This window comes from Leucopleurus acutus (assembly GCF_964270905.1).
Source record: "Leucopleurus acutus genome assembly, chromosome: 5".
Lineage (NCBI taxonomy): Eukaryota > Metazoa > Chordata > Mammalia > Artiodactyla > Delphinidae > Leucopleurus > Leucopleurus acutus.
In genome coordinates, this window is record NC_139147.1 from 73,279,403 (window position 1) to 73,301,656 (window position 22,254).

Here is a 22,254-nt window from a genome sequence, read left to right on the forward strand (position 1 = left end):
ATGATTTCATAAAAGTCAGTATTCTATGATCTCACAATAGGTCTCTAAGGACCATTCCAATGCTGATATTTCATGATTTTATAATGGATAGTTAAACTTTTTATGCTGGTTAAATGGAAGGAAAGAGGAGACATACTTCATTTCTCTGAAAGTCAGTTAATATCTTTGGCGAATGATGTCACCTTTGAGCTTCAATTTTCAGATCTATAAAATACAGAAATAACAATATGAACCTCATGAAATGGTGGGAGCGAGGGTGCTTGTTGAGATGTACAGCTCGGTACAGACTCCAGCCGGAAACCTCTCGGAACGTTTCCTCACCCAGAGCCCCAGCCAAGGCAGGAGAGAGCTCACCGAGAGGGACGGGAAGGGGCGGGGCGAGGAGGTGGACATGGTTCCCGCCCCGCCCCCGCCCCTCCCCAGATATCGCGAGAGGGCGGGCCCGCTTGGGTTAGGCGTCGGCGTCGCTCCGGCGTTAGGCCGGCTTCTCTCCGCGGGCCGCGGATGAAGTGTGGGTAGCCTAGGGTGCTGTAAGGGCCGCCCGGCGCGCTAAGGACCGCTAGCCACGCGGCGTCGGCTGGACGCCAGAGCGTCCGAGTCGTTGTGTCGTGACAACGACTCTGGTGGCTGTCTCCGCGACAGCAGGTGCGGCCGCTTCAGCCCCAGGCGGGCTTGGCGGCTGACTGGCGAGTCTCTGCTCACGCCCAGCCCTTTCCTTCCTGTACCCGGCGCCAAGCAGCGACGCTGAGCCGACCGCCGGAGCGACGGGCAATGGCGGCCTCGACGGCCTCGCACCGGCCCATCAAGGGGATCCTGAAGAACAAGAGCGCTGCGACTTCCTCTGTGGTGGCATCGGCCGAACAGCCCGGCAGGAGTGTCGACGAAGAGCTGAGGTAAGAGCCGCGAGGGACGGCCATCGTCGCCCGGGTCGGCCTGGCCAACCCCTTCTTCCCCGCCTGGGCGGCCTCGCCCTCCCCGCCCCCCGGCACTGTTGCCGACCCCCAGCCCGACCCCGGACACCGAGCGCGGCGGGCGGGCGGGCGGGCGGGGCGGCTGCGTAGATGCGGCCCTTGTGCCGCTCGGATCTCCCTCCACCGGCCAGGCTGAGGGGTGGAGTGATTATAAAGAAGACAGGAGCTATGACGTTTGTTGTGTGGGTTTTAAGTATATACGCATATATAATAATTTGAAAACATACACCATGATCTTTGAGCTTCTGGAAATTGGGAATATTAAAGAATCAAATTGAAGTTAAAGCTTCACCTGTTAAGCATTTATTATTTCTTCACTTCGTATTGGAGTGTCTTAAATTCAATGAGTAAAGGGTATTTTCTTGGCTTGGGAGCCCTTTAAGATCTACTCGCAAGCTAATAAGAGACTCCTCCGAAAAAGAGATAATTTCTCCATTTTTCTAATTGCCCTTCTGCCATAGTCGTTCCTTTTTAGGTGAACATTACCACAAGAATCATGCCACATTCACTCTCTTGGGTGCTGGTTTGTCATTATCTCTGCATTAAAAAAAACCGAAAATTTCCCAGTCTGATCTATATTTAATGGAAAGCTACTTATTGCTAATTATTTTTGCATCTGCAGCGAGAGTTTGAGCGCTTTCTAGTCTTTGTTCCTCTTGAAAGACATATGTAAGCTCAGAACAGTTCAGAAAGTACCAACTTAAAATGATCCCGTGATAATTTAGTTGCTTTTGCATACTCACAAATACATATGTGAAAAGATGTTGACCCATAGCATTGTGTGTGATAGTAAATAATTGGGAACAACCCAAGGTCCCTTAAGAAGGACTGGTGAAATATTAATTATGGTACATTAGTATAATGGGAAAACAGACCAGCCTTTAAAAAGAATGAAATAGATGTTAATGTGCAGAGAAAGATATCCAAGGTGCAGTCCTCAATGGGGAAAAAAAAAGGTGCAAAACCGTATATATAGTGTAAAATACAACACTGGGTTAGAAGTCCTCGGGGGCTTGGGTGTTCTAAGATACTAAACACATAAGGACTCTACATTCTGGAAGTAAGGCCTAAGAAAAGTTGTTGAAATCTGTGAAGTCATAAAGCTAAAATGAGGATGTTCCCGAAAACTTTGAATATTGGAACTAGGGCACACCTGTTCAAAAGGATCATTTTAGGGCTATAAAAGGAACTACAGTTTGGTGATGGTAAATTTATGGGGATTTGTGTTACCTAGAGGAAAACATTAAGTAGGATCACAGCTCAGAATCATGGCCTTTGGGGATTGGAAAGGACCTTAATTTGTCTAGCACCTCTCCTACTCCCACTCTCTTTTGGATGCTTGACTCTCTTACGTTCTCCAACATGCAATTTTCAAACCTCTATTTGGGGTAAGCCGCTTCATATGGGAAGGGGGGGGGGGTGTTGTAATGGGATTAAGAAAATAATCTTACCAGAGCATAGCTATAACAGGAAGACCAAGATAGTCTTAATAACAAAACAAACTATGGAAGGCTTTTATATGATTTCAGGGTGTTCAGCAGCAAGAATGTGGTTCTCACTAGCATTTAAGTTATTTACCTATTCTCCAGTGTGAGCTTCTTTTTGTTTGGCTACCAAGTAGCTTATTACTTTCTTCTGTCTTTTGCTGCTGCTTCTGTTTATTCTCAACTTTGGTCTGCTGTAATTTCTGGTGGCCCCACTCTGTGTGTTGGCCTCTTTATGTAATTGACGGGGGTTTACCTCCAGGTCCTTCTGCCTGGAAAGCCACTATACTAGACTGTCTCACCTACATAGAGCTGCTCCTTCTCTAGGAGCTGCTAACAGGGCAGACTGACTTAAAGGGGGCCTTTTGCAAGGCAGTTGACTTTGACTTATGTAAATTAGGAGGTTATAGTCCTGTCTTCAAAGGCAGTTACCAAGCCCTAATTCATTGAGGTTTATGATGTTTAGCTCTAAGTAGTAAAAGGGGATGGGTTTTTTCATGGTAAGTGTTATTTGACTGGAAGGGAAATAAACTAATTCTATTTGTAATACAGTACACATTATTATTTATGGCACAGCTCATGCAAACAATATTAGTGACTTTATGAGAGCCTCTTTGAACAGAAACAATGAAAGTATAGGTGAACACATTTGAAACAAACTTTTTATAATGTTTAGTACAACCAGTATTTTCCCTTTCATGTATAAAGGACCGAAATAGCTCTTTCAAGTACAATGCACTTAAAATTCAGAAACTAAAAAGTATGGTGTGATGGTCTAACTTCAAATGTTGGAGCCAGAGTATTAGTAAAATAATCTCATATTAATGTGAAAATGACCGGGGATTTAAGTCAGTTCTCACTGTTCTCAGTAGTGACACTCTATAAAGTCACCACAAACACTGAGTTAGTTAATACTGAACTGTTACTCCTAGGGGGAATACAGACTTAGGTTCCTGTAAGCCTCTGGTCACAACATTTTCATCAACCAATCAGTCCATAACCTTTTAAAATTTCTGTTTCTGTTTAAAGACACCTAATTTTATACATATTGTTGATTCATCAACATTGAACACATGGCCAATAGCACTATATATAACTCATGCCTGAATGAAGTTTATCTAACACATACTTTCTCCATAAGACACATAACAATCATCTTGGGCTTAGGAGCACTGGACAGCACTTAAGCACAATCTTTGGGAGCCATTTTGAACGGCTAATTCACCAGAAAAGCAAAAAACATGGTACTAAATAGATAAAAAGGACACATTTACAGTAAGAGAGCTGAAGCAAGGTTTAGTCTCAGCTGGGAACATGTGCATCAGACAACTCAAATTTTTCCCTGCTTTATGCATGTCAGAGAGACAGAAATCTCAGGTATTGATTTTGGAGTTACAGATAAATTTTGGCAAGTAGTCAGATTTGCAAATACAGAATCCACGAATAACTTTCATTGGTGCCATTATCATGTGAAGTACAGTGGTAGTTTCCCTTTTCTGCACAAACCACTCCCTACCCCAACGCCATCAGGTTGTGAGAGGGTATAATTTAACAGAACATTTTATTTAACATAAAGAGATGTTACTAAGGGATTTTTTTTTAAGTCATGAGTTGTGCTATTCCACTGGTCTCTAAACTTCTTGATTGTGCATCATTTTAGTAGGAAAAACTTGAAATATGTTTTAAATATGTTTGTTTATGATTTATATACATATACTACTACCATTAGATAATATCTCAAGATTCAATATATACTTAAAGTGAGGTTTATATACTGCCGTATTTCAAGTAGTCTTTAGGATTTTTTCATATACAGTTCTTGTCCAACCTTTTTGTTTTTTTAATGTCCTAGTGGTGTTATCTTCTTATTCTCTGTACTTTGCATTGGTACTGTTATCTTCAGTGGTTTCTTCAGGTACCATTTGTCAGGTGCCACTTTTTGAGGGTTAGTTCAATTAAAACTGGATATAGTCTGTAAATCCACATAATTAGGCATAGATAATGTCAGTATATTGCAGCACCCTGCTCAACTAATTAGAACACCACTGTCATCACTGTGATTGTGGAATTCCCATTCTTTCTGGATGCTTTGAATATAGTGAACAACCTGTGAAGGTCAGACATAACAGATCTAGTGAGTAAGTACGTGTGTTTCATCAAAAACAAGACACCATTGATTCTAAGATGTACCATGATTTTAGGTAGCACCAAGAAAGAAAAACATACTGCCAATTTTAAGATGCCATCCATTTTAAGACATGTTCTGTTTTCAGAAATACTGAAGTGAGAAAAATGTTCACTTGGAATTGTTGAAAATATTGTGTTACTAAAGCCTATCTTATTAGAAGTGTTAAAGGTTAGTGATTAATATGGGGCCAGATTGCCTGGGTTCAGATCCTCTTTGCTACTTATTAGCTCTGTGACTTACAGTGCGTTATTCATTATATCCCTGCCTAGTTTAATTATTAAATGAGTTACTAAATGTAAAGTGTTTAACCCCGTACCTCACCCTCAAATGTTGGTCTTATTCTATTAGAAATACAGAAATCTAATTTTCCCCACTTTTGGGGTTGTTGTACACAGTATGCTTTGGATTCACTGTGTTCAATTCAAATTCTGTAGTAGTCTTAGGTAATATAGGCAAATTCTGCTTGGAAAAATTGTGCTTAAATTAATTTCCTTTAATATAATTTTATATAAGCATGCTTCAGCTTTGTCTTTTTCTGCCTATAAAGGGATATGGAATACGGTCAAAGGCCCACTGAGTAAAGTTTTCCAAAAGTGACCTTTTATTTACTAATTGCTTTTATTTTTAAGTCTTAGTTTAATTGTTCAAGCTTCAAAGGCTTGTACTTTGTCAACCTACAGAAGTTGAATCTTCGTTTAAGAAAGAACCATTTCTTGAAATGTGGGGTTAAAGTTTAACACATTGAAGCAAAATCCTGCTTCCCACTCCAAACTCAGCTAAAACTGTAAAAACGAGAAGGTCACAAGCAACAAGAAGTATGAGTAGGTCTTTGAGATGGCATCATATGAGCTATCAAAGTGAAAGTGAGAATTGGTGACTTTTTCTGGTGCAGATTTAGGCTGCCGGAAAACCAATCACCCGAGAGGGAGGAGGGAGCTGAAACTAGCAGGTGCTTTCACCCTCACAGCAGATCTTCAGTGTAAGTGGTACTGTGCCTATTTTTTGTAAGTGGAGATGATGGCCCAAAGAAGGTCACACGAACAGTTTGTGGTAGTATTGGGAATAAACCAAGTTCACTCCTTGGGTTTTGTTACTCAACTGATGTTAATTCTACCAGAATTTAAGAGATGCTAATTTCCATATCCAGTGTCCTCTGCAGACAGTTTCTTCGACTTCGTTACTTTCCTCCTAAGAATTTCCAGCATTCTTTGGAGTCTGTTGTTTTATGCCCTTACTGAAAGTTCATGGTTTTGCAAGATAATATCTCCTCTGGATCTTGACAGTTGTAAGGTTCTTTTCCTCTTAGTATTGTGGTGAAGATGTGGAGTGAAGCTTTGGATATATAAAACTTTAATTCTGTTTATAGTAGATAGTAAACTAAATGGCAAGCGAATGGGAAAAATTTAGGTTATATGTAATGTGGTTCTATATAATATAGCTTAAATCTTATATATATCTTGGAGTTATATATAATGTGGTTTAAACCTTCTCATAAATTTGAATGAGTTCTTTACATTTATGTAGATACAAAGAACTCACTCAATGAGAATGTTTCCAGTAAATAGGCAAAGGATGTACACAATTCACACAGGGAAAGTAAAATAAGCATTTTTTCATATGATTTATTAGGTAATGAGCAGAGAAACATAAAACAGCATTTAAATATCAATTTATACCTCTCAGGTGGCAAAAACACACACAGATACCCAATCCTGGCAAAGTTTTGGCAGTTATTTGGGGACATTACAAATAGTCCTCTTTTTAAAAAAAAAAGCTATATGGCAACATGGAGTGAACTACAAAGCTCTTGATAAATTTAACCCAGATATGCTTGTCCTAGCAAATTATCCTGAAAAGTCATTGAATACAATATGCACAAATGTTCATTTCTGCTTTACTTTAAGTAGGAAGACACTGGATTCAATCTAAATATCTAATATTAGGTAAATAGTTTGTTATTGAATATTATGCATGTAATATTAAAAAGGTAAAGACTAGAAAATACAAGCAGCTTATGATAAAATACATATACTGATATAGAAGCTATTTTTATATATACTATATGTATACTGTTTTGTCTATATTTTTATATATACTAATAGCTTGGGTATTTTTTCGTATATGTTAGAGTTGAAAGAATATACAGAAATCAAAATTGTTAGTGGGTTAAGGTACTAGGATTGTGATTTTTAAATTTTATCCTTAATTTCAAGAAAACATCATTTCTTCTTATATCCTACAATTCAGTTCTTTTTCTTCTATCATTGTCTCACAGAACAGATTTGCAGGGTGTTTGGGGGTACCTCTGTAACTTCAGAGGGCCATCTTCATTCTTCTAATGATGATAAATTGTCATTTTAATTCAATATTGTTAGCATCACTTAGGAAGTAGCTTGTTTTACTTTGAGATTAGGACACACCTAACAAAGTCATTTTGTATGTGTTTATTTTTTAAATATTTTATTGTAATTTAATACACATACAGAAAAGTGTATTAGATGTAATTTTAAAGCTTAAGGAATAATTATAAAGCAAACACCCCTGTCAAGAAGAAGAATGTTTCCATCACCTCAGAAATGTCTCCTGTCTGGGACTTCCCTGGTGGCCCAGTGGGTGGGACTCCCCGCTCCCAATGCAGGGGGCCCGGGTTCGATCCCTGGTTGGGAACTAGATCCCTCATGCATGATGCAACTAAGATCCGGTGCAGCCAAAATAAATAATAAATAAATAAATATTAAAAAAAAAAAACAGAGAAAGAAAAGAAATGTCTCCTGTCCTTTCCAATCACAGTCTCCTCCCCTGTAATATAATCACTATCCTGACTTTTACGGTAATTCCCTAAGTATACATCCCTATACATTTTAGTTTTTGCGTGCTCTTGAACTTTATATAAATAGATATGTGCTAGTTATCTTTTACGTTATCTTTTACAATATCTTTAATAGGGAATCTTAATTGGACTGTATTAATACAGGTTTTATGAAACGTTTACCTGTGCTTTTGTGTTTCTGACTCGGACTTAACTCTGGCTTATCATTTCAGAGGCCTTGTCTATCAGGAGGGAACATTGAGTTACCATATAATGGGTCTCCCTTTGTCTATTAATTGAATTGCTTTCTTTACAAAATTAATCTAATTCTCTTAAAATTTGTATATGTCTTTAATTATCCTTCTGATCAGAAGCTTCTTGATCATTTCTGCTGTCTAAAATCTTTAAAGTGTATCTCTCTTCACTGTGAGTTTCCTTATGTAGAATATGACCATGAGAAGACCTAAATCATTTGCTTTCTAAATTTACAGAAATTTGTAGATAATAGAGCTATTTAGCAAAATACAAATCTGAAACTGTAGATTTAGTCAAATAGAAAACTGACTGCTTTTTAGAAAAACTCATTCTGTAGCAGATCATAAATATTTCAAAATCATTTAAATTTTGACTCATGTGGGACAGTGGGAGAAGGCATTCATACATAAGCAATTTAAACATTTTTTCAGAATGCCTTATCGCAAGCCATTCTCACAGTGCTAAGTGAGATATGGTTTCCAGACTTGTAACAAAACTTTAGATTTAAAAATTCCATTTTTTATAATTTCCATGTAGAGTAAATACAGCCCAAGAGAGAATGTTTGTTGGACTTGCCTATAGTAACAGGACTAATGAAGGGTAGGTGGAACTTGAACCTTAAACATCTTCTCACAGTTGTATGTTACTGTTGTTGTTTTTTGCCACAAGACCAACTATTACTCTGATGGTCAGAAACTAGGCATCTAAAGAAATCAATACTATTTTAAAGCAACATCTATATACACAGTCTAGTTCAATCAAGTGTTATATACATACACACACTAGCAACATTTAAGTTTGATTAGTTGAAAATTCAGGTGAGTACCTTGCTGAATGAATAAAAAAGCAGTTTTTTGAAGAAGAAGTGTTACTTCTGTGCTTTAAAAATAAATGACCCATTAATTTTTAGCTTCTTATAAACTTAAGATTTTGACTTTTTCATGGTGAAGAAACTTCTGTTTGGTGGGGGGCGGGAATGGGAGTTGTAGTGGCAGTCACCTGTGGAGTATATCTAGGCCAACATTTGCCTGTTGATAAAACTAAGGATAAGTAGGCTTAAAAGGAAGTTGTAGTTAATAGCATTTAGTCTGCAATTGAATATTATTCAGCCTTAAAAAGGAAGAAAATTTTGACACATGCCACAACATGGATGGAACCATACAGACATTAAGTGAGATAAGCCACCCACAAAGGACAAATACAGTATCAGTCCACTTATAAGAGGTACCTCGAGTGGTCTTAGAGACAGAAAATGGAATGGTTGTTGTGGCGGGGGTGAGGGGTAGTGTTCAGTGGGCACAGAGTTTCAGCTGGGGAAGATGAAAAAGTTCTAGAGATGGATGATGGTGATGGTTACACAATAATGTGAATGTACTTAATGTCACAGAACTATTCACTTAAAAATGGTTAAAATGGGGCTTCCCTGGTGGCGCAGTGGTTGAGAGTCCACCTGCCGATGCAGGGGACACAGGTTCGTGCCCCAGTCCGGGAAGATCCCACATGCCGCGGAGCAGCCGGACCCGTGAGCCATGGCCGCTGAGCCTGCGCGTCCGGAGCCTGTGCTCCGCAACGGGAGAGGCAACAACAGTGAGAGGCCCGCGAATAGCAAAAAAAAAAAAATGGTTAAAATGGTGAATTTTATGTTATGTATATTCTACCACAATAAAAATATGAAGGAAAAAAGTGATTGGCCTTAAATGAGGACACTGTGGGCCCTTTATGGTAGAAAGCAGAAGAGCATAAAGTCAGGCTCAACTGCCACGAGTGGGCACATGTAATTTTTAAGGTGACTCAGAACATGGAGAAGAGAATATAATATTAAAATTTTAAAACTGTCTTTCTTCAAGAGCAGTTCAAGATCCAGGTATTGGTAGATTTAGGAAAATTGAAAATATCTGCAGTAAAACCTCACCAATGTTGAGCAAATATGGAAAGGATGATTTGAATCTGTGTAAAATCTACATTGATTTTTTTTTAAGGTAGTTTTATTTTTAAGTATATAACCAAGTCACAAATTGTATATGTAACAGATTGTTGGCTGGCACAGAGGTTGTTGATGTCCTTTTTAATGAGTAGATAAGGATTTGTAATTGAGGCATTTAATTATTGAGCACCTTAGTAGTTGTACAAATATTTTGTTGAATGGACACTAATGGATGTTCATAAAGCATTTACAAAGCATTTCTAGTTTTCTTAAGTAGATTTATTCCAGGTGATCTGAAACCATTTATCAGCAAATCGTTATATTTCTAAATTTTAAAAAAAACAACTAAGGTATAATTTTATGTGCAATCTAAATCTTTATTAATGGTATCTGAATTTAATGAGGTTTTCTCTGTAGTTTTATGTTATGATTATTTTGATTGTTATAGATACTGCTAAAAAAAATTAGGCCAAGGAAAATATTCTTGTTGTGTTTTTTATCAAACTATTAAAAATATATCGTAGATCCAAAATCCTTAACTACTGAGATCAGGCAATGTGTAAATTCCAGCTTTTGCTGTTACTCTATAGGCCAGATGAAGATTAAACATGTCATAATGTAATCGTTTTTTGAATGTCTGGTGAAGAATCTGTTTACCCCTCCATATCCACAGGTTCTGCATCCTCAGATTCAACCAATCATGGATCAAACATATTCTGGAAAAAAAATTTCCAGAAAGTTTCAGAAACCAAACTTGAATTTGCCATGTGCCAGCAACTATTTGCATTGTATTATATTGTATTTACAACTATTTGCATAGCATTTACATTGTATTAGGCATTATAAGTAATCTAGTAATGGTCTAAAGTATACAGGAGGATGTGCAGAGATTATATACAAATATTACGCCATGTTATAGAAGAGATTTGAGCATCCTTGGATTTTGGTATCTGTGTCAGTCCTGGAACCAATCCCCTGAGGATACCGAGGGACAACTGTAATGTGTTTTTAATATGTGGGCACTAAGTATTCTGTAAAATATTTACTGACACTTTATTGTAGTTACTTATGGCTTTTACCCAAGTCAGTTTCTGTTCCAAGAAAGTAGATGTAAAAATAGAAGTTAGCAGTCAAATAGAAATTGCAATGTGGGATTTGGATGTTCGTGAATTTTAGATGTGTACATTTTGTATCTTTCACTACATTGAGGAAAAGTTTTTTTCTTATTATTGTAGTAAAAAGTCCCAGAAGTGGGATGAAATGAACATCCTGGCGACATATCATCCAGCAGACAAAGACTATGGTTTAATGAAAATAGATGAACCTAGCACTCCTTACCATAGGTAATGTTTTGTACACAGCATTCCTTTTTTGACTTGTTTCCATTTTGCATTTGACATGAGCTTCTGGATAACAGATGATTTGAATCTTTGTCTGTTTTTTTATATTTGTTACTGGAACACTAATTAATAACTCAACTGCATATTTTTGTGTAATAGTAAAAGTAATATGGAACTTTATGGAATCCATTTTTTACATTATAATTATAGTAGTAAATGTTTATTCATTGCACCTCAGTGGTCCCTAGCTGCTAATGATATATACAAAGTGACTTTTGCCTTCCTTAAAGTCATCTATTTGTAAAGGAAGATGAGAGCTGGGCTTGTTTGCTTCCTAAGTAGGTGTCAGGGGCTTATTCATTCTGTTTGCAGAAAGGGATAACTTCACAGATGGTAACTCTTTTTTAATCCATGCAAAGACAAGTGGACATTACTACTGTTTCATGTCCTTATTTTTGAACTTACATGATATTGTAGTTCATATAATTGCATTGTAATTGTTAGTTTTGAGTCTTCCAGACTCAAATGACTCATTATCATTTTTTTAATGAGTTGTAAAATGATAGTGTATGGCTGTAGTTAGTATGAAGACAAAAATAAGGCACCAATAAACATAATGAGATTCTAAATAAGTTAGAAATACCTAATTCAGATCATGCCTAGATTGTATTGAAGAAAATAAAGATTTTCAGGACTGAAATATTTTGTATTTGTCACTGAAGTAAAACAGTATAAATCCAGAAGTTACTATTAAAATAGAGTTAAAGAAATTCTGTTTTAAATCAATGGATGAAACTTTGGAAGATAAGTTGAGATAACTTGATAATAGCAAAAACAGTAAAAACAAGAATTAACATGATTGTGACAAGGGGAGAAAAATAATGAAATAGGAGGTACAGATACTGAAACTCAGTACTAATAAAGCTTGAGGGAAGAAGTAGACATATCATTTATGAAAGTGATCCTTATTTTTCTCCTAATTACAGGTATATACTTTAAAACGTAAACTAAAACTTCTATTGTACCAGAAGCCAAAGTCAATGCTTTCTTCCTTTTCAATAAAGGTAGTAGACATCCCTTATCTGTGTTGGTTGGAGATAACTATCCTAAAAAAATTAAGATCAAACATTCAAAAATAAATAGCTGTAGCCATTATTTTAAAACTGTTTATATTTAAATAATAAAGATAACCATTTTTCGCAATTATGTGGGGAGCAAATATTTCATTAGAGAGTAGATTGCGTACGCTAAATAGCTTTTAAACTTCCTGAATTAGGTCTTAGGATCTAATTTTGTTATTTTACCTAACCTGTGTTTGCATAGATCATTTGTGTCTTATCTTCAGGTTGATGTACAAATACATATTCTAAAGCTGGATAGGGTTCTTTTGCATTATTTTTTCCCTGCCACTGGATGGACTAACTGAAGTTTTTTTTTTTCCCCCTCCAGATGATTCGTGTTTTCAGTATTTATTTTTATAGTTGCAGTGGGGTTTTTTTTTGCATGTTTTTTCTTTTTTTTAAATTATTTGAAGGCTTTTCTTGATTGGTGCTATACTTTTAAATATTTGCATCAAATAGAAACAGTGTAAAATTAAACTTCAAAGATGACAACAGAGCCATAAATACATTGATACTTTTAGTCAATAGAATTATGTTTCTCTACCTTGTTTTCCTGCTTGAAAAATTATAGTTCAGGTATTAATTTATAATGTGCTTATCATCCTAGTATGGTAGGTGGTGATGAAGATGCACTGAGTGATTCAGAAACCACTGAAGCCCTGACCCCAGATATCTTAGCTAGGAAGTAAGTATTGATGACTATAAAGCATTTTTCTCATGCTGTTTTTAATTCTGCAGAGTTAAAGGCATTTTACTTTACTTGTACAAGTGTAAATAAAAAGCATGTGCTAAATAAATAAGTTTATCTGGTTTTTTCATAGCAACTTACATAGTCTTATTTCTAGGTTAAAATCAAGGTATGTAGATTGAGAACCAGAAGCTGGTACACAGATTCCCTGTGTCAGTTCCCTGAATGGAGGTTTTTCTGTTTTTGCTTTTTAATATCCTGTCACCTGGGTTTTAAAGATAGAAGTGAGAGAGGCAAAATAAGTTGAATTCCTGAAAAAAAGCTCTATTTGCTGTTCATGGGTTTGTCAACTTCCACTCTTCTTGTTTATTGGTTTCTATATACAGTCCCACTCTCTTGCTTTTTATGTTCCTCATCAGGTTATAGCTAGCATATTAATGATCTTTAGATGTTTTTATGAGACTAAAAAGTAGAGTGAGACACTCAACTAATATAAGACTATCACAGTATTGATTTCTTTTTAAATGATTGTTGTATAGATTAACTGCTGCTGCTGAAAGCTCAGAGCCAAAGTGTCGAGTTCGTGAACAAGAAAGCAGTGAAGATGAGGATAGTGACCTCTCACCTGAAGAACGAGGTAGTTTCTTTCTTTTACTGCTTTTAGCATTGCTAATAATTTTTGCTGAGATAAATACATTATATAGAAGACTGTCAAATGGTTTTCCTTTTTAGGAAGTGGATGGTGGGAGATTAAGGAGCAACATTTTTATAATTCAGATTCTACTTGTGTGGGTTTACTGTATGACAGCTCCACACCCCCCCCATTTCAAGAAAATATTACTGTCTGTAAAGGGATTAACATGTGTTCCTTTCTTTGTACCAAGCATCTATACCAGGTAGATGCTCAGTAAATATTTATTAAATTAATACATTTAGGGTCATTGAGTGTTTGGATGATCTTAAAGTGGATAGCAGTAAGAGCTAATTTCTCAATTGCTTGTGCTTTTTCTGTATTAAGGCAGTGGTGAAGCTTACCAAATGAATCAAGATGGTCAGACTTGGAATAAAGATTTTTGTTAGGTCCCATTGAACAGAAAGAACAGAAGTGTCACAGGAAAGGAGATAAAGATAGCCCTCTCAACAAGGATGAAAGAGGCTCTTTTAGCCCACACAGTACATACACAGTTAAGGCATTGCTACCTATTCATTGTTCCTGTTTTTACAAGTAATAGTTCTTATCTGTGGAGGTAAGGAAAGATGGAAAATATTTCACTTTGTTGCTTTTTGTAATTTTGAAGGATGTGAATGTATAATCACAGGAACTGAAAATTGCTTATATAGTTTATTTTCAATTATTTTTTAATAATTTATTTTTAATTTAATTTATTTATCTGACTGCGTTGGGTCTTCATTGCTGCACGTGGGCTTTCTCTAGTTGCGGCGAGTGGGGGCTACTCTTCGTTGCGATGCGCGGGCTTCTCATTGTAGTGGCTTTTCATTGCGGAGCACTGGCTCTAGGCACGCGGGCTTCAGCAGTTGTGGCTCACGGGCTCGAGAGCGCAGGCTCAGTAGTTGTGGTGCACCGGCTTAGTTGCTTCGCGGCATGTGGGATCTTCCCAGACCAGAGATTGAACCCGTGTCCCCTGCATTGGCAGGCAGATTCTTAACCACTGCACTACCAGGGAAGTCCCTTCAATTATTTTTAAAAGGGAAGACCAAGCCTATGTATGTAGGAAAAAAAATGCAAGAAAAACACACACCCTCACAAAAAAGAAAAAAGAAATCGAGTAGTTTGTTTACTTGAAGGCTTGAAATGCAGAAACTACCTGTACTGTAAAGAAGTTTAGAAACTTTAGAACTACGATTCTGAATATTTGCTAGTTAACTGTCAGGATCTTTGTCATGTGTAAAGGTACAATTTGCTATTCCCTCCTATCATCTTTAGAATGTAGTGTATTGAACAAAACTATGATAGTTTGAGTACTATACAAGAAAGAAATATAACATATAGCATAATCTCAAATTGTATTATATTATCTATCCTCAGTGACTTCCTGATTTATTTTCCCAAAATATACCCCAAAGGCCTTTGAAGCGGTTTCAGATAGAAATTGTTCCTAGAGTTTGTTGATTCCTTATTCTCTGAAAACGTGATCTGTTGAGAACAGGGAATTTTTTATTAACCTCTATTGTCAGTTTCATTAAGGGATTTTCCCTCAAATTGTAGTTCCAGGAGTTAGCCAGCAGGGGGAACCATTTCACTAGTTACAGTTTCACAAGTTCAAGTTCCCAGTAGTAAGAATTACTGATACAGGTGTTTATTGCTTTTAAATAAATTACATGTCTGAACATCCTTGTTTATTAAAGAAATTCTTAGAAAATTTTATTTTGGAGACTTCCCTGGTGGCGCAGTGGTTGAGAGTCCGCCTGCCGGTGCAGGGGACACGGGTTCGTGCCCTGGTCCAGGAAGATCCCACATGCCGCGGAGCGGCTAGGCCCGTGAGCCATGGTTGCTGAGCCTGCGCTCCGCAACAGGAGATGCCGCAACAGGAGAGGCCACAACAGTGAGAGGCCCGCATACCGCAAAAAAAAAAAAAAAAGAAGAAGAAAAGAAAAAGAAAATTTTATCTTGTAACTAGTAACATAACAATTAAAATATTGGCTGTGGAGTCAGATAGATCTAAGTTTGTACTCTAGGTATGTCACTTACCTAATTTGCCTAATTTCTCTGACCCTCAGTTTCCTCATTTCTAAATGGGGGGGCTATAAAAATATTTGGAGTCATTTTTGAGTATTAAATGAGATAAAGAATTTAAGACACTTAGCACTGATTCTGGCATATTGTAAGTACTCAGTAAATATTAACTTTTAATAACTTAAAATAATCGGTATATTCTCCATTATATTATTTTTAAAAATAGCCAAAGAAAGTATAAAAAGGATAATTTACTTGTCAAGTTCACATGGATAGTTGATTATTATTAGAGCTGGGCCTGAAACCTGAAAATTTTTGTACTCTTTGGCATTATGTTGCTCTGCCATACAAAGATTATAAGTAAAATTAATATTCAAAGAAGGTTGAGACCACTTATGTTAGCTTTCTACAAAATAAATACATAAATTATATAATAAATTTTGAGTATTGCAAAACTAAAATATATAACAAGCAAAACTGAGTTTAATATCTCTTAGAATTAAAAAGAAATCATCTTCTTAGACTATTAGTATAATTGACAAAAGAAAAATACCATAAGATCAACTCTTAGGAATAAGAAACTACAAATTAAAACAGCGTCATGGTGCCTTTCTTTCCTTTCAGATCAACAAAAATTAAAAAGAATGACAATATCCCTTTTGGTGTGAATGTGGAGAAATAAGTTATTCATATACAATTGGTGGGTGTGAAAAATGGTTTGGCTTTTCTGGACGGCGATATGGCAACATATGAGCCAAAAGCTTTAAAAGAAAATGACACCCTTTGCTCTAGCAATTCAGTTTCCCAGGCTTTATTTCAATGTTTCTCAAACATTTTTTACCAAGTGCCACTCAGCATACATGTAAACATAAAATTATAAAAATTAAAACTTCACAAAACATTACTTAACCTTTACTATATGTGATATGTTCTATCCAGTTTATTCTGTTTTGTTTCATTTTTTTAAAATGCTGGTTATAACTTACTAAAGGATTATAAGGCACAGTTTAAAAAAACACTAACTAGGGCTTCCCTGGTGGCGCAGTGGTTGAGAGTCTGCCTGCCGATGCAGGGAACACGGGTTTGTGCCTGGGTCTGGGAAGATCCCACATGCCGCGGAGCGGCTGGCCCCGTGAGCCATGGCCGCTGAGCCTGCGCGTCCGGAGCCTGTGCTCCGCAACAGGAGAGGCCACAACAGTGAGAGGCCTACGTACCGCAAAAAAAACACACAAAAAACGAAAAAAAAACACTAACTAATGTTGAGAAAATAATAGAACAGATGCACAAATATGTAAGTTGAACCTTGAACAACATGGGTTTGAACTGTGCAGGTCCACTTATACTAAATACCTACTACACTACTACACAGTCTGCGGTTGGTTGAATCCACAGATGCGGAACTGTGAACATGAAGGGCGAACTGTAAAGTTATATGTGGATTTCAACTGTGAGGCGAGTAGGCACTCCTAATCCCCACGTTGTTCAAGGGTCAACTGTATATTACATCATAAAAAACAATGAAAATACAAAGGGGGAAATCAGAAACCTTTGACCAAGTTAGGGGATTAAATTATAACTCACTACTTTATAACCTTTTAAAAATTATGTAGATCTGCTATGTACGTGGCAGAATTTTACTCTATCTTCATATACTTTATTGTCTAAACTCTGGATTATTTTAAGAGTGAAAGGGTCACTAATACAGCTCCATCAGACAATAGGCATAAACTGAGACTTCCTGGGACGTTGTCATTCTAACTATACAGTAAGTGAGAAAACAGCATATACATACAACAAGGTATGATTCATTTTTATAAAAAATACATTTTTAGAAAAAAGTCGAGTCATAAAATATGATAATTTCTGAGTGTGGAGATTGAGTGATTTTTAAGTTTCTAGCTTTTTTTTAAACTTTGTAAGTTCTTTTAAGTTGCATGAAAAAGAACATGTGTTACTTTGTACTGAGAAAAAGTCTTACCTTTTTAGTAAATGTATCTGGTATTGGAGGCAATTAGAATCATTTTTTGTTGTTTTTTAATCTTGGCCTTTACATCATCTGAAACTCATCACTAAAAATTTAGTCATGAGGATTTGGTCTTTTATTGATTTTTTAAAAAATTTTTACTTTCTTCTACAATATGGTACTCAAAGAGTAAAACAAATCACAAAAGTAACTTAGAGAAGGAGAAAGATGGCTGGTAAGATCTTGGTAGTTTGCAACAAATGTTTATGGGATGATGATATGGATGTTGATCTCGGAACTTTCCTTCTCCCAACCCAAATAGAGGCTGAAAAGTGACTGATCAGTAGTGACAACTGTAAATGCCAGTGTTTAGAACATAAATAAGTATAGATAATAAAAACTTAAAGGGAGGGACTTCCCTGGCGGTCCAGTGGTTAAGACTCCGCGCTTCCACTGCAGGGGATGTGGGTTCGATAGAGGGAATTAGGGGACATAGAGAAAGTACTTTGAATAGCCTTATTCTGAGAGATTTCTCTTATGCCTTTTTGGCATTAAAATATTTTTATGAATACCATAATAAACCTATGGTGAATGAGTTTTAATGCTCTTGACAAAATAAACAGTTGGCAATTTTATGTCGACTCCTTTTTTGTTTTTCAATTTACTGGTCTAAGAAATTCTAAAATCTTATAATATTTCTTAAAGTTGATCTTTAAAGTGCTATATATTGATAAAATATGGTCAGTTGTGTTGATTTACAGCTATTTTTGTTTCTGTGGTGAAGACTATAAATAAAGAATAGTCTAGAATCACTTTACTGTTCCTAATAACACATTTTTCTTAAAATTACTCTGGGAATGAGGTTATGTTTTTAGGCCAGCAATGTTTGTTTTTTTTTCCTCTCCCCGTCCCTTCTTCCCTCCCTCCCTCCCTCTTTAGAGCCAGCAATGTTTTAAATCATGGCAATTTCTTAATGGATAATAAGAATTTTTTAAAGGAATTTTTTCTGAATTATAAAAATAGAAAACTTGAAAACATTAAAATTACCCCATAGTTCCTTGACCCAGAATTAACGGTTGTTAATTGCCGAGTCTTATTTTGTGTGTGTGTGCACATGTGCATGCACGCAGGCTTTGTACATAGTATGTATATGGTATTATAGTTTTCCTTTTTTCTCATTCATCTCTATCTGGAGAATTTTCCTATATCTTTAAATTTCCTTCACAAATATAACTACTAATGGCTCTTACTCTTAGTCTCCCATTAAGATGTACTTGAAGCATCTAAGGCAAAGGTTGGTAAACTTTTTCTATAAACGGCCAGACAGTAAATATTTTAGGTTTTGAGGGCCATATGGTCTCTATTGCAACTACTCAACTCTGCCATTGAGTACAAAAGCAGTTTTAAGCATTACAAAAGCAAATGAGTGTGACTGTGTTCCATAACACTTTACTTACCAAATAGACACAGGCTGTAGTTTGCCAGTCTTTGAGCTAAAGACGCCTACTTTTTTGTATCTTGTAGAAAAAAAGCGACAGTTTGAAATGAAAAGGAAGCTTCACTACAATGAAGGACTGAATATTAAATTAGCTAGACAATTAATTTCAAAAGACCTACGTGATGAGGAGGAGGATGAAGAAATGTCAGAGACTGCAGCTGGAGAAAGCATGAATACAGAAGAATCAAATCAAGGTTAGGTGTTTTGAAAATATCACTGAGACACTTGTGGTCCTTTCTACCTAAATAATATACTTTATTTTGCTCTCAACTTTGAAGAACCTCAGAAAATTTTTCTAAAATTCACTTTTTATGCCAAAAGTTTAGAAAATTTCAACCCCTGTTGGTCAGTTTCAAAATAATGTTTTTATGCTCAGAGTTGATTTAAGCCCATATGTTATGTTATATGTCTTATGTTGTTTGGTCTACTTGGCTTTAAGCAATGATGTTTGTCTTCATATTAAGCTATACTTTGTTTTTAATGGTTCAGATCATATTTTGTCTGTCGTAACAATGTCAATTAAGGTTTAAACTTTTTAAAGAAACGTGTTTTTAACATGGAAGATTTGTTTGAACATCCCTTCAGGCATAAAGTATGTCATGTCTTTCCAGTGTTGATTCTTTCGACTGTTGGGTCAACAAATTATTTGGCTGATTTTTGTTTGTTTTAAGTCTCAGACAAGCAGCCACTGCAGCCTACCAACTCTCAATCAGTCATAGAAAATTGATTTTATTTATTTATTTTTCATAAACTGTTATTCTGGCATTCAACAAAGGTGAATCTTCTATACCATTAATGCAGATTTTGTGCCCATCTACCTACTCTTTGTGCTGCAAACTGGTGCTTTTGAGTGGAGATGTAACTTACTTTTTTTTTTTTTAACATCTTTATTGGGGTATAATTGCTTTACAATGGTGTGTTAGTTTCTGCTTTATAACAAAGTGAATCAGTTATACATATACATATGTTCCCATATCTCTTCCCTCTTGCATCTCCCTCCCTCCCACCCTCCCTAGTAACTTACTTTTATATGTTGTGCCTTGGATGATTAAGTCTTAGGAAAGTAAATAATTATTATATTATTGTTTGGGTGAGCACATACGAAATATAAGTGATTCTATGGTAGAACCTGATGACTGTGCTCATTATAATAGCAGGATGACAATATTTTTTTGTTATTCCATGTTACGCTTTTGCGTTTCAGTTTGTTTCATACAGCATTTTCTTTCTATTTTATTCACCATAGTCTGTTTAATTTGAACAAACTTTATCTTGAGTAATTATTGTTGTATGTCTCTCTCTTCTCTCTCTTTAAATTTATTATCCATTTTTAGGTGACCTATCTCCTAGTTGGTCTTTGTTTCCCTGTTACCTATATCTTGGTGATTTCTTTTTATGTATTCAATGCAGATGTTTCTGAGTTATAACTTTTCATCAGTTTCTTCTCAGACTTTCAGTATCTATTTGTAGCGACTCTAACAAAGCGTTGGGAATACCCTTCATTTGCCAATGGAAATTTGTACCAGCACCACTATGCCAAATATTAAAGGGATTTGTTTTTTAAGCCACAGCTTTTGAAAAATAAATCTGACCTTTTGTCTGTCTCTGCTTCTAAAACATTGGATTTCACAGATTTAACACATAAATACATTTTTTTCATTTAAGTGTAATAGATGATTAAAATTTGTATTAACGCCGATTTTTCTTCAGTGGAGATGAAGTACTCCTTACATAGGAGTATATACTGCTTCACTTCAATAACGTCCACAAAGATAGAAAAGACTACATAATAAGGCATAGAGAAGAAAGTTCATTATTTATTTTCTGTTCTTGGGCCCTTAAAAAAATTTTACCAGCTTTTAAAATCTCCAAGGATCTATGGCACCCATTACTTTTTTATCATTTTCCTTCTTTTCCCCCTCTTCTACACTCCTGCCCATCCCCAGCTGTTTTATCACTGTTTTTATAAAAAGAAATGTGGCATGTTTAGACTCTCAGGAAATTTTTTTATCATTTTTATATCATAAACACAAATCTTTTACAGTTCTGGATATTTGAGTTGTAATAAACTCTTAGCTATCCACCTGTGATTTAGTCACAAAAGTGTTCAACCTGAAACCTATTTGTCCTGTCACTTAAATAGATACACCTGTTCTGCTCTTTATATTATTTACGGGGTATACAGATTCTTTCATATCATACTGATCAGTCTGCATGAAATATATCTTACTTGTTTTTTAGATCTTTCTATTTGTTTATCATACGTAGCAGTGGAAGGAAACTTTAGCTCAGGTAGTTCCAAGTTTGGCAATACTCAACAAACAAATTATGTTGCTGTTTTTTCTTTTATCATTGCAGGATCTACTACATGTGACCAACTGCAAAACAAATCACAGAGCTCATAGAAGGGATTCGTTCAGCACAGTAATTGTCAGATACAAACCGTTACTATAACATACTGCTTATTGTTCTCTACAATTCATGACTTAAGTACCAAAATGCGTACCAGTTATTATATATTGCCAAGAATTAAATAACTTTAGAGACTAAATAGACTGAAAATGCCTAATTGATACATATATTCTTGTGCCTAGTACTTCACCACAAATACAGCATAATGTCATCAGTCCAAAACTACATTACTTTTGTAAGAACACTGGTTAATTTGTATAAGATATATAGCTTTTTATGCTTTAGAAGTTAATATCTTTTGGGGAGGGAGAAGGGATCTAATTTATTTTCTTCACTTCTAGATGTGGTAGCTCTTATAAAAATTAGGTTTTTTTAAAATCAAAATCCAATTGGAACAACAGATCATACAGGCTGATAAATATTCAGTCTGAAAAGTATTTTAACATGCATCTTCAACTTGTCTGTTTAATTGAAAAGAATTATAAGAGTTACTGTTGCATTTTCTGGTATACTACCTTTAAAATTCCTGTTGAGTTTCTTTTATGTTTACAAGGAAAGGATTAAACTTTTTCTCATCAAAATTAGCTTTTTCCACAAATAAATTATCAGGTTAAACTTGCACTAACGTCTGCTCTGACTTTTTTTTTGTACTCTCGATGGGCAGACTTCAGATCAGTTTTTTAAATAAATATAATTCTAATATAGTCTCAGCATTCCCTTTATCTACTTGTCTTAACTTCCTACCTTTGTTTCTTACTCCTTTCCACGCATATGCACAGAATCCTTTACCTTTATAAAGGATCATAAAGATTGTCGTGACATTAGGAACTTTTCCTTTTCTCACATATTCTGTCATTTGCTGCAACAATGAAAATCTTATTTTGACTATCAATGCCTATTAGTTCT

General features: G+C 35.8%; 1 protein-coding gene across 1 annotated transcript; it reads left to right on the forward strand.

Annotated features, from left to right (window-relative positions):
* Positions 1-468: 468 nt before the first annotated feature.
* PPP1R2 (protein phosphatase 1 regulatory inhibitor subunit 2) lies at positions 469-21,969 on the forward strand. The gene is made up of 6 exons (XM_082838983.1): positions 469-893; positions 10,867-10,974; positions 12,700-12,777; positions 13,320-13,417; positions 18,963-19,130; positions 21,295-21,969. The coding sequence occupies exons 1-6, from the start codon at positions 772-774 to the stop codon at positions 21,339-21,341; spliced, it is 621 nt and encodes a 206-aa protein (XP_082695109.1). The 5' UTR covers positions 469-771; the 3' UTR covers positions 21,342-21,969.
* Positions 21,970-22,254: the final 285 nt, after the last annotated feature.

Bases quoted from the DNA above. Each gene is read 5' to 3' on its own strand.
- PPP1R2 (XM_082838983.1), top strand. From the start codon at position 772: ATGGCGGCCTCGACGGCCTCGCACCGGCCCATCAAGGGGATCCTGAAG. The intron at 12,778-13,319 runs GTAAGTATTGAT...ATTGTTGTATAG, and splicing joins CCAGATATCTTAGCTAGGAA to ATTAACTGCTGCTGCTGAAA. The intron at 13,418-18,962 runs GTAGTTTCTTTC...TGTATCTTGTAG, and splicing joins CCTCTCACCTGAAGAACGAG to AAAAAAAGCGACAGTTTGAA.